Source organism: Ostrea edulis, chromosome 2, assembly GCF_947568905.1.
Source record: "Ostrea edulis chromosome 2, xbOstEdul1.1, whole genome shotgun sequence".
Classification (NCBI taxonomy): domain Eukaryota; kingdom Metazoa; phylum Mollusca; class Bivalvia; order Ostreida; family Ostreidae; genus Ostrea; species Ostrea edulis.
The window spans coordinates 72465969-72478880 of NC_079165.1; the positions used below are offsets into that span (position 1 = coordinate 72465969).

At 33.1% G+C, this 12912-nt stretch overlaps 1 protein-coding gene across 1 annotated transcript in view; it reads right to left on the minus strand.

Annotated features, from left to right (window-relative positions):
* LOC125678317 (von Willebrand factor D and EGF domain-containing protein-like) overlaps positions 1-11711 on the minus strand; it is a 79087-nt gene extending 67376 nt beyond the window's left edge. The window contains exons 1-2 of the mRNA XM_048916694.2: positions 11633-11711; positions 11343-11543 (exon numbers count right to left, since the gene is read on the minus strand). Coding sequence (XP_048772651.2) covers positions 11343-11543; positions 11633-11702 — 271 coding nt within the window. The 5' untranslated portion in view covers positions 11703-11711. The remainder of the gene's footprint in view (positions 1-11342; positions 11544-11632) is intronic.
* Positions 11712-12912: the final 1201 nt, after the last annotated feature.

Here is a 12912-nt window from a genome sequence, read left to right on the forward strand (position 1 = left end):
ATTAAATCAATTATTGCTCTCATTAATTCCATTGATGCGCGCATTAATTCAATTGATGAGAGCAATAATTGATTTGAAGCGCTCATTAATTCATTTGATGAGAGCAATAATTGATTTAATGCGCGCACTAATTCAATTAAAGAGAGCACTAATTTAATTGATGATATCTTCAAATAATTGAAGATATCTTCAATCATTTGAGTTTATGTTAATTTGGCGCTCCATAAATATCTGTATCCGCAATAAAACAAAGTCCGGAAAACTGACCTATTTTAGCTCGAAAATAGGTCAGGGACGGACCAATCCAGCTGAAAATGAAAACTAAAATTGTATTCTTTTGAGAGGAAGCTTGAGACTAAATATCAGGGCAATGTCTGTATCTATAATGGGGAAAAAAGTTCGGAAAACTGTTTGACCTATTTTTAGACCAAAAGTAGGTTAAGGATGGACTAATCCAGCTGAAATGCAAACTGAACTTGTATTCCTTCAAGAGGAAGCCTGTGACTAAATTTCAGGGCAATATCTGTACATAATAGTCCTATAATGAAAAAATCCCGGAAAACTGTTTGACCTAACTTTAGTCCTAATGTAGGTCACGGACGGACGGGACAATCCAGCTGAAATGAAAACTGAACTTGTATTCCTTTGAGAGGAAGCTTATGTGTAAAATTTCAGGGCAATATCTGTATCTGTAACGAAAAAATGTTTGACCTTCTTATAGCCTTAACGTAGGTCAAGGATTGGCCAATCCAGTTGAAATGCAAACTCACTCTTACACTTCTTGAGGGAGAAATAGTGACCAAATTTCAAAGTCGTACATGAATCTGTTACGGAAAAAGGTCCGGAAAACATGACATTGGACGGACGGACGGACGGAGGGCCAGCCAGCCAGACAGCGCCATAACATAATACGAGCGTATAAAAAACCGATATTCATTTCAGAAAACAAAAGATATGAGCTTTTGCATTTACATAGAGGGTGACCAGTCGAGAGTATTTTATAGAGCATTTACGTCGCAATCCTACACATATTTTGTGCGAGATTTCCAAACTGAAATTATGCGGAGGAAAAAGTCTTAGATGTTATTGTATAGTAATTTAATCCGACAATATCCCTTGATGGTTCGTATTGGAACCTCCAAACACTGGATTTATTACTTTATTTATTGTTTTAGGTATGTTTCACCTTAATATTTATTCCCACAAATATCACAAATTGGGAATATTTCGTATGCAATACAAGTTAACGCGTCTTACATTTTTTAAAAAAGTGCTATCTATGAGAGTCAACTTATTTCTAATATTTTGATTTTTGAATTCATTAACTCGGATTTTGATTTGTAAAACAAATTAATACAATCTGTTAAAACAAGAGGTATACCGTAAGTAAAAGCAATTTCGTGATACTGAAGTTGGACAAAGATGTCACAAGATCAGAATTTGGTATAACAAATTAAGCAATTTTATACAACGAATTTCAGTTATTTCAAATTTTGAAACCCGTTATTGCGAAGTTTACAAATTTGTTACATGTATAATTAATCTGATCCGCTATAACGAATTTTAAAGTTTGAAATAACGAATTCTGAATCAAATGAAAAATATTTTTTTGACGGAAGCCCATTTAGGACCTATCAAAGATATATTTCTAATTTGAAATAACGAATTTCAGAATTCGTTATTTCGATTTTAATTCGTTATTTCAAACTTTGAAATTCGTTATAACGGATTGAATTCGTTTACAACGAATTTGCAAACTTCGTAAAAACATATTTAAAAATTTGAAATAACAAATTCTGAAATTCAATATATCAAATTGCCCAATTTGTTCCAATAATTTTTTAAAGATTGTACTGATGAAATGGTGAAGATAATGAACAGTGAGCAATCTCATAACTCAAATAAGGAATACAAAATTAAGAGTTGGGCAAACACGGACCCCTGAATATACCAGAGGTGGGATCAGGTGCCTGATCTTGTGACATCTTCATCCAAAACTACATTTTATTACTTACTCGTTTTGACAAAATGAAATTAATTTGTTTTAATGAATCAAAATCCGATTTAATGAATTGAAAAATCTATAATTTCAAATTATTTGATCTATTCTTACTAATTCTGCGATTCGTTATCACGAATTATTTACTAATTTGATATCAACGATTTTATAAATCGCTATATCTAACTTGACAATTTGATATAACCATTTCTAAAATTCGTGTTTTCAAATTTAATTCGTTAATATAAATTTTAAAAAAATTTATAACAAATTCAACAAATTTGTTATAACAAATTTAATCTGTTATAACGAATTCTGGAATTGGTTATTTCAAAAATATTTTTGATAGGTTCTAAATGGGCTTCCGTAGTGTACGTTTTTCTACAGGTTGGATAAAACATTCCCCCTTTATCAACCAAATCAATATACTGAACTTTACTAATAGTTGTTCCATGGGGATCTGGGTTAGAAGGTATAAGTCCTCGGTAACTTTTGATTGTCGTAAGAGGCGAATAATGGGGCGAGGAAACCATTGTCCCGTGGAATCCCGGTTAGAATAGGTCCTCAGTATCCCTTCGCTTATCGTAAGAGGCGACTAAATGGGGCAGTCCTTTGGATGAGACCGCAAAAACCGAGTTTCCGTTTCACAGCAGGTGTGGCACGATAAAGATCACTCCCTGCTCAATGGACGTAAGAGCCGAGCATAGGTCTAAATATTGCAGCCCTTCACCGGCAATGCAATGGTGACATCTCCATGAGTGAAAGATTCCCCAGCGGGACGCTTAACAATATACTGTCAACCAACTAACTTAATGTGTTATAGTCACTTTTATTCTATGCAGAGTTTTTTAAAATGGCTTCTACTGTTTTTGTCACATTTTACCAGTTTGTGTTTTTTCCTTGTACAGTGTACTTGAGTTCCTTTGTTACAGAACAGACATTTATGGGTGGGGAAAAGTGCCGATAGTGAACACAGTTTGGGTGAACGTCTCTTACAGTTCACTTGACTCTCCGCAACTTCGTCAATGCTCAAATTTTACTTCTAGTAACTAATATTTGTAAATTATTATAACACCAGCGATAAAAGCCATGTAAGGCAAAATTTAAAGCTAGTAAGCAATCTATGCCGTTATTATTCTTGGGACTCAGTCTTATGTGACATCTTTATAAGTGATCTCAAAATTGAAAAAGTGTTCAATATTACGTATATGACAATATATTTATCTATTTTACAATTGTAGATTAATATAATTCATTAAATTATACATTCATAAATTAGTTTATTGTTTGTAATATGCCCGAATAGTTGAGCCATTATTTATCAGGGTTTCCCCCATTTTTGCATGTATACTCAAAAGTAACCCATCTGCTTTCTTTTCATTGATTATATATATTATATATACATTAATGGGCTTCCATACATGGGATATATTGTGTGAAGACATGGAAATGTGGACAAAGATTTTTATGTTGAAAGTTATATTTACTAACTCAAGATTGTATATATCAAATAAAGATATAGGGCCTATGGATTAGATCTAGGCCCCTATATTATCTAGGAATGAACCGTTTTTCATACTGTTTACTTAGTGTTGAACATGCTAATAGGTACATGTTATCTTGGGAATGTAGTATATAATTTCGTATGACATGAATGAAATGTATCCATAAAAATTGTATTTTGTAGACATTTAAAAATATGTTCCACTTTCCACATTACACTGTCTTCTATTTTTTTTTATACGTATTTCTCAAATGTCCTCCCCCTGGGAAGTCCCTTGCCCATTGCTTGTGTTTACAGTGTGTCGTCTTTAATGGGGTATGGAACACGGTACCAGCCAAAAGCCATATCTTGGAAACGCCCAACATAAATTTATCAAACAATCTTCATTTACCTAAATATTTTAAACACACTTTCAAAAAATTATAGTGTAGAAAAATCCCTATAAGAGGGGGGGGGGGGGTATGTTATTGGGCCAAGGTATATCAGTAATTAATGTTGTCTGTAGTCTGTATAAGATCGAAAGATACTCGAAGGAACGTGAACCTCCGAATATTCCCCCCCCCCCCCCCCCATTGTACATATACATATATACATACATACATTTTACATACATTCATACGTACGTACGTAATATACATACAGACAGACGGACAGGCATACATAAAACACCACCTTGCGTTTTCAAGTACATGCCTCGGTTATGCATAGAATCTAGTTTTCAACGAATTTTGATGATGGAAGATATACATGTGTAGGCCTAATGCCTACTACACAACGCAAGATCGACTTTTGAATCGCTCCGACAGAAAATACATGTACCGAAAAGTTTTTAAAAATCTAAACCTGATACCGCACAAAATACGTCTTGTGTACCAGAAAATGCTACATGATTGGCGGTTTTTTGACTTGATATAAGTTTTAAACTAAATAAGTTACCATAACATGCAGCATTCCAACAGAGTAAATTGTAAACACTTCACGGAATGCGATCCACATATCATTTAATAACTTTTAAAGCGATGACTTAACAACGATGCTGATTGGATGAATAATTCGTTTGATTTCTGTATCCAAAAAAAAAAAAAAATTCGTCCGGAGTTCATCTGCACTAAGCACGTGGGACTACTTTACGGCCGTTCTAATTTTAGCACTATTTATAGAACGAGAATTTCCACACATGCATTGTAAACGAATAATTTTCTAATGATTTAGTATTCTACTATGCATAAAATAAAGTGATTATTTAGTAATCAAATAAAATTTATATGATGAATCAATACATTTCTTCACTTTACTGTAAACAAAAATTGTTTCTGTGTTTTGGAATCTGTCTAGTATTAGTGCATAATAAATAACTTGATAAATAAGTCAATAAATATATGTATTTGTTGTAGTGATGACATTTGCAAAATCTGTGAGAATGGAAAAAAAAATGTGTTAGGGTCGGCAGAAATTTTTAGGGTAGGTAGGGAAAGTGGAAGCCAACATATGTTGTTGTTTTTTGTTTTTGTTTTTGTTTTGGCCTAAGCATTATTTATAGTATTAATTTTCAGAGGGTGTTACTCTATCAAATGAATTATTTTTTCACATAATTTAAACAATGATTTCTTTTGAATTGATTTTACACACACTTCAAAATTGCTGTAGTTAAAGCCATTCACAATTTAAAAATCCAAATATATATATTTTAAACGTTATTACTAAATATATGGTGTTGCCAAAAGAAAGCTGATTTTTATAACTATGAAATAGGCCTACTCTAAAATCAACATAAAACGAAAGTAAAAGCATTAGATGAACAAATACACGTATTAGATTGGCAATTTTTTTAACAATCCAATATATCCTAATCACTCAACACATTAATTTTGTATTGACACACACCCAGTAAATAATAATAATAAAAAATACAGTATGGGGCTGTTGTCTTTTTTTTGTGTGTGTGTGTGTGTGTGTGTGTTTTTATTAATAACAATATTTATTCGCCATTCATACCTATCCATTTCAAAGGGTCGAAGACATTACCAGTGTTGATGTGTGATTTCCTATATATTTAATGTTATATACCTGTGGCAGGGAAAATATTCATTATAACATGTTATTTACAGATAGATCATTAAAATTTTGAAAATGAAACGAAATTATTTGTTGCTTCAACATTGAGGATTTAATTTTGATTAGATAGCTCCAGCATTATATCAGCTGGCAGATATGCTCTGACCTGGAAATGTATTATTTCAATACAATAATTTCATTTTGTGTGAAATTTGATCAAAGAAAATATAAAATATTTCTAATGCAAAAGATTCAAAGGTCAATTCGTAGCATGAACAATATATATGATACATTGTACTGGCATATAAATTGTTTTGTGATTTTGAACAAAAAATTATGACACATACTAAAAAAAAATCTAGAGTAGATATACTGCTTCTTTATATGCTTTATCTTTTATTGTGTGCATGCACTATTTTTTAAAACAAAACTTTGATATAAAAATTAATAGATCATACAAATCGAATCTATACCTAATTACATGCTTTTATACCAGCTTTAGACAACTTGATTGACGAATTCCTAACTCGTCATAAATCAATTCCTGAATCTGCAACATTGAGGAGGAGAATAGTGATTTGGACATAAGACATTCAATCGACAGAGCTCACAATGAGGATCTCGGGAAGAAAATATGGAAATTTGGCAAAACCTTTCCACAGAAAACAGCGTGCAATGGATTTAATGTCATGTAGAGTTTGAAAGAAAAAGTATTTAAAAAATCTTGCACATGTGGAGAGAACTGTCTAGGTCATGCAATTCAAAAGAAGTACAAAATTCCATCTTGACTACCAATGAATTATCAAAAGAGAGAGATATGATTATTTTTGGTAAACTTTCAGAGTTTTGGCAGCAGTACAGTTTTTTCCCCCAGTTTTTTGCAGGACCACAATGGAAACCAGCTATATGCTAATTTGTGTCATCCTGGATAAATAAAGGCTATTATTACAGTGTGAAGTCTTTTTCGGGTCATAAATGTTGTGGGAAGTCCAACATCTTCATCATAAGTATACACTAATGATGCAGACGAATATTCTTGTATTTCTTTAAAACTTAAGTTTGAGTTTTCTTTTATTTGAGCAGTCAAAATTTCAGTAAAATCTCAACCTTAAGTCGAAGTTTCGACATATGAAAGTTTTCTTCGAGAAATCCAGGTGAGATTTCATGAAAGTGGTATGACTGGAAGACATTTACCATTACCTTGAATTCTGCTTCTGAATCATGTCCGTCAAAGGCATACGAAAAATACAACTTACAAGACCTCAAATTTTCATCTCCAGGTTTGCATGGCGGATTGTCTACATATAAATTTCAAGATATTTGATGTGATAGTTCCATATAGGGTAGTATTAAGATTCCATATCCATGGTTTACTCGTAATATTTGTACAACTGTCGTTTTGGAATACTTCATAGATCAATCTATACACAGTGAAGCTGTTTGTTAAGAGTGGTGCAGAAGATACACAGGGAAAATTCATTCTGCTGAAGCCCACCATCAGACCAGAGGACTTAATGCCTGACAATCCTCCGAGCGGATTGCCTTTGGAGCGATGCTACCTGTTCCGCATGGTAAACTTTGGTATCAAAATAATCAGGAAGATATGTGCTTTCAGAAAATAATAAAAACCCAGTTTTGAAAATATTGTCCCGAAAGTCCCTTTTCGCTTGACGCAACTCAAATGTATTCGTTTGATGCTATAGATGTAACAAACATAAACACAACCAATGATGTGAATAAAATACAAAATAAGTAATAGTTATTGTATATTTATGACGAGTCTCCGCCCTTCTTCCAAATAAATCAAGATACACCAAAATAAATATTCAATAACTTACTTGTATCGTGACCAATTAGAAATGCAATATCTGTCATGTGACCAGTGGTTAATGCATGATTTTTTTTAATATTACCTCAATGAAAAGTAAAGTTGTTGTCAGGTGATCGCTTCGGTATTTTACTTTTCCCGCCATGCATGCTCATCGCGCACTTATCGCCCGATAGTTGGTGAGAGTTGTCTGATCAAAGCACCTCAACTATGATCATTGGCGATTTACACGATTTGGGTTTACCGTTTTTATTCAATGATGACCATGTCATGATGAGGATTTTCTCACAAGCATGTGAGGTTCACACATTTCGTGAAATTAAACTGGGAGATGATAAAATGGATATTGACACAGCCGCGAGCCTAGATCTAGTGAATTCTAATTTGAACTTCACCAAATGTTGAAATTGTCAGGTGGTGTTCAATAATTTATTTACACAGCACAGATTTAAAAAATATGCAAATGATGGTTCCACCCACTGGTGTATGTTCAGATACCCGATGGGCGTGGTCATAATGACACTCGGGAGCTACGCTCCCTCGTTTCATTATGACCACACCCATCGGGTATCTGCACATAACCAACAATATCATATGGGGTAACTACTACAGAGATTACGTTATGTATCGTCTGCTTTACGAGTTCGATACACAGGCACTTGTTTCATACATGAGTCCCCCTCCTGGTATTATTAAGTATGTATTCATGCATGAAAAAAGTGTCTGTGGTTCGATAACATGATGGAGCAAGCAGCGACTTTTGATCTGGTAAATATTAATGAAATTGAACTACGTTATATGGGGCTCAGTCAACGAGGGCAATTTAGATGACAAGGTGTTGAGCTTTTTACTTGATGTTGAAATGGAGCCTAGTCGCATACCACCGTTCCTACGATACAATCAGTGCCCAACGTCTCGAATGCAATGCAGCATACATCCAGTCATCACTTGTTCTCTTTCAGCTATTAACCATTGCACCTTTAATTTGGCGTATAATCCATTAAGTTCTGCATAGTAACTCTACCTCACCCGAACGCACAGCCAGTTTCGCTGTTGTTTTCATCGTTACGTATAGGTACATGTATTTATACTCGCCATTTCAGAAGCTTTATGATGATGTAATAGAGTGAAATTTTACATGTTTTAATACTTTATTTCAGGGATTTCATTTATTGAAAATAAATTGCTTTAATTCAATTTCTTTACAGAGTTTTGAAATTTGATATGAGAATAAAGTTTTATCTAATTGAAATTTGACATGCAAGTAGTTAAAACATTAAAGGACACATCTCGTGTTTTCAAAGTATACAGAATTATATGCATTTTGTCTTCCTTATGCTTATAGAAATTAATTGTAATAGTTCGTTCGCTGAAGTATTGCGATAATTAGCCACAATACGGACTTAAATCTAAGCCCCGATTTCAAAAAGCCTAGTTAATTAGATAGGTAGTCACGTGGTACAGTGACGTCATATGCGACCTTCGTCGATCAACTTGTTGTAAAAGTAGTGTTAAATATTTTTAAAAACTCGGGTTTTAGGGGCCTAATTTATTTACCATGGATAACATTTATTTCGATGTTGACAAATTTCCCGAGTCTTATATCTTTTAGCCACCAGTGCGAGAAAAGCGAGTATGAAATCTGCATAAATTTGCGAGTAAATAATATTTACATGTATACATGGGATCACTGTCCAAACACAATTTGGTAATGCCATTTCTGTAAACAACTGTAATTAGCGTTTTTGCTTTTCTAAAATAAACAGTGCAATAATTATTAAATTTATCTTTGGAGAAGTTAGATAGGCCTAAATTATGATACGATTATGTATCATTGACAACTAGGCCTACTGTCACGGGTGCATTTCGGGGGAAAAAAATAATAATGATCAAACTTATTGTGAAAATCACAATACTTTTAAATTATTTTATTAAAGCAATTTTATTAGGCCTAATAATTATTTTTTGTTATCAACACGTTGTTACTTACGAAGTGGGAGCGCGGCGTGCTGTTGTTGTAAACACGTACGCTTTTCTTAAAAAAAAAAAAAAATGAAAGCATTAATTATAATTCAATTCAAAAGTCGGGAAATATTATATTTTTTTATTGATAATTGAAAGTTCAATTATCTTTAAATTTCCTTTTTAAAACTACCAGTTGGTAGACACTGCTAACAAAGTTCTGCCTATGTTGTTACAAGGTGAAGGTCAGTTGGTGCGAGTGTGTATTGAATTCGAGAGCAGAACGGAAAGCATATGCCGTAGGCCTATATGTAACAGTGCGTAGCTTCGATAGAACAATTTTCTTGCAGTTTATCTACGTCTTTGTCCAAGTGCTTGTTTGGAAAAGTACAGGGACAAATTCTACTGGGAGTTTTTATGGCAAAGTCGTTGTGCCGACAAAAAATATTCACGGCTTGTCCCTCATACCTTCCTTCGAAAATTGAAAAAAACACAGTCCAAATCCTCTCTACTGACAGCAAGTACACGCTTAAACGGCACAAAACACTCTAATGCAGTTATTTACAAGCTGTTAATGTGATAATTGTTTGTTTGTCAATTAAATCTAATCTGTTTATGAAATGGCTATCAACTGTTTTCAAATCTTCTCGCTCGAGGTAGCATATGACGTCACAGATAATGGCGCGTAAAATATCGAAGAAAATATGCATATCGCAAGATTTGAATTTCATCGCTTTCAAATTCGAAAACTACGCAAACTGTTTCATTTAAAACACATGTAAAGTAGTTTTAGGCATGAAATGAATTAATTTTGCTGAAAAAATTAAAAAGTTTAAAAACATGAGATGTGTCCTTTAATCTATGCTACGCATAGCTTACCTAGTTTAAGATTTTTTAGGCATTTGAAGCGAGTGGTTAGTTTTTTAACTGTGTCAGAGTTAGACCCCTTTCTATATTTATGGTATCACAGAGTTCGGGCCCAAAACGGGCTTAGCCCCTGTGCACGAATGCTGTAAATAATTGATATAGAACATATTAATATATAATTAAATAAGATTCAAATTAATGTGTTTAACTTTTAAAGGAGAGAATGAATGTATTACACTTTATAAATTCTTAAGAGTAAATATTCATTCATGCAATAAATTATAACTCTACAGTAAATACCTATTTCATTATATTTAGAACATCAACACATACTATAAAGTAGGAGGATTGCTTAATATTTGCACCGACCTTTGCACCTCATGGGAGGTAAGGTTAATTGTAGAAATGTTGTAAGTTTTACTATAACCGTTTTACACATGCAAATTGTTATAGAATTTATAGTCAGTTTTCTTTTTGTTCAAATCATCTACTTTAGCAGTTTAGCATGAATTATCTATTATTTAGAATTTATTCAGTTTGTGTATACCATAAACTCTTTATTATGATAAGCTTATTCATGCTAAGCTTAGGAAAAGATTATTGATTCAAGAAGTTATTGTAATTTATAATTTTTATGTATTTTAAACTATCTTTTAATATTTTGATAAGGACCTTGATTGTAAAATTCTTATGCAGAGTTATTGTTCTTGTATTTATAACTCTGATTGTAATTCAGGGTCATGCAACAATAATTTTTAGGTACATCGCCACAATAAAGATACAACCCACAACACCGGAGTTCGTGTTATTATTCCACCCAGTAACAATGAGAGAAACTATTTGTTTTTCTATTTTAAAAATGTAATTAAATGATAAGAAATAAATCTTATAATTCTTTATTTGATGCATGTATCAAACGAAAAATTGGACGGAAAACTTTTTCATCAATTTACCTTCAGAGCCTTGCTTCGCGGACGGGTCTTCGGCCCGTCCTTAGCTTTGCTCGGTAGAGGCCTAAACTAAATTTTTTCTGTCTGCTCAGACAATCAAATTGCGTGTTACGAAAAATAGGATTACACACACACACACACACACACACACACATTCGTACATTCATACATACATACCATTTAACCATATTGGATAGATAGTTCCACATTGTGACAAACTTGGCGCCGTCGTGACCATGTCGTTTCCCCCACCACTGCTAAACCTGTACCATCCCTCGGCTAGGAAACTGTCAGATATTGCCAAACCGTTAGCCGCTAAAGTGTATCCAGATGACCGCTCATGTTGATTCGATATAACGGTATATTGCTTGCATGGATCTGGATTACATTAATGAAGATGATGAATGCTTAATTTTTATGGAACTAGCAAAAGTAAAATGAACTTGTAAAAAAAGAAATGGTCTTACCTAGAGAATATACGAAGGAAAAGAGCGAAATTATTACTATCGAGATCCAAAGAGTATCAGTGCTAGTCATTTTGAAGCTTTGATTATAAACGCCAAAACGATTACCTTTTAAATGTTTTCAGTGGAAATTCCCGATATTTTTTTCAAGTGTTATCAGCTGATTTATCTATATATAGCTTGTAAGAACTTTACATAAAGTGATAAATGCATAAATTATCTGACTTACTTACCTTTCTTCGTTAATGATTTTGGTAAACATGGATCTCGGTAGTAACCTGGATGTGAATGACCTTCTCAAACAAAGGTGAATGAAAAATGCTAGTTTTGGTCTTCATCTGAAACTGAGACAAACCGGCACGCATCCGAAATATCTTCTTCTTGTTTTTTATTAACTAACATGCCATAAGATTTTATACATTTAATAAATCTTATAATACTTGATAGTTAAAAGATTTCTTCAATATTCATATTAAAGCATACATATCATCATACATATCTGTGAGATATGAACTAGAAGAATTCCCATTATAACTGCGTATACTTCAATATTCAAATACTTTAAGAAATGAAAAAGTTAAAATCATCAAAAAGAGTTGAAAACCAAATTACAATTGCTGCAAAATCAGAGTATGACCTTCTCAAAATTCGAAAGATACTTGGCATGCATATTAAAAGGGAGGGGAAAATGAAATTTCCACAATCGGATATTTCATGGTTATATTTATTAACTAGGATGTAAATCTTTCTACATTGAATTTACTTTAATCTTATGGACTTTCAGAACATATTTTAGCAAATCTGATAAATTATTATTTTATAGTCAGATTAAGAAAGATAATATGTTTTCCGACGTGACCATGTTTGAGGGCGAAGCAAAACATATTGGCATTCGTATCTAGATCCATAACAGGACAAAATATATCCCGAAATATTAGCACCTAACGTATGAGGACATAGCTCAATTAAAGTATTCTAACTTTAGACATTTTTTACCCGCCTATTCTTTGAACGCGGGAAACTCTATGCAACTGATGTAAACAGTGCATTGTGACGTCATAATATTCAGCGTCGGTGTATAGCAAATACACAAACATAGGAGACATGGTACATCGCGTTAATCGAGGAGTGATTGTATATGATTAAGAAAATAAGATTTACATGCTTTTACTGATTTTATGTAACATCTCAGAACGCGTGAACTAGGGTAGACGAGATTCAAAATGGAGAAATACATGTCCACGCGCTAATATTCGAATCGACGCCATTGGGACCAAAATTTT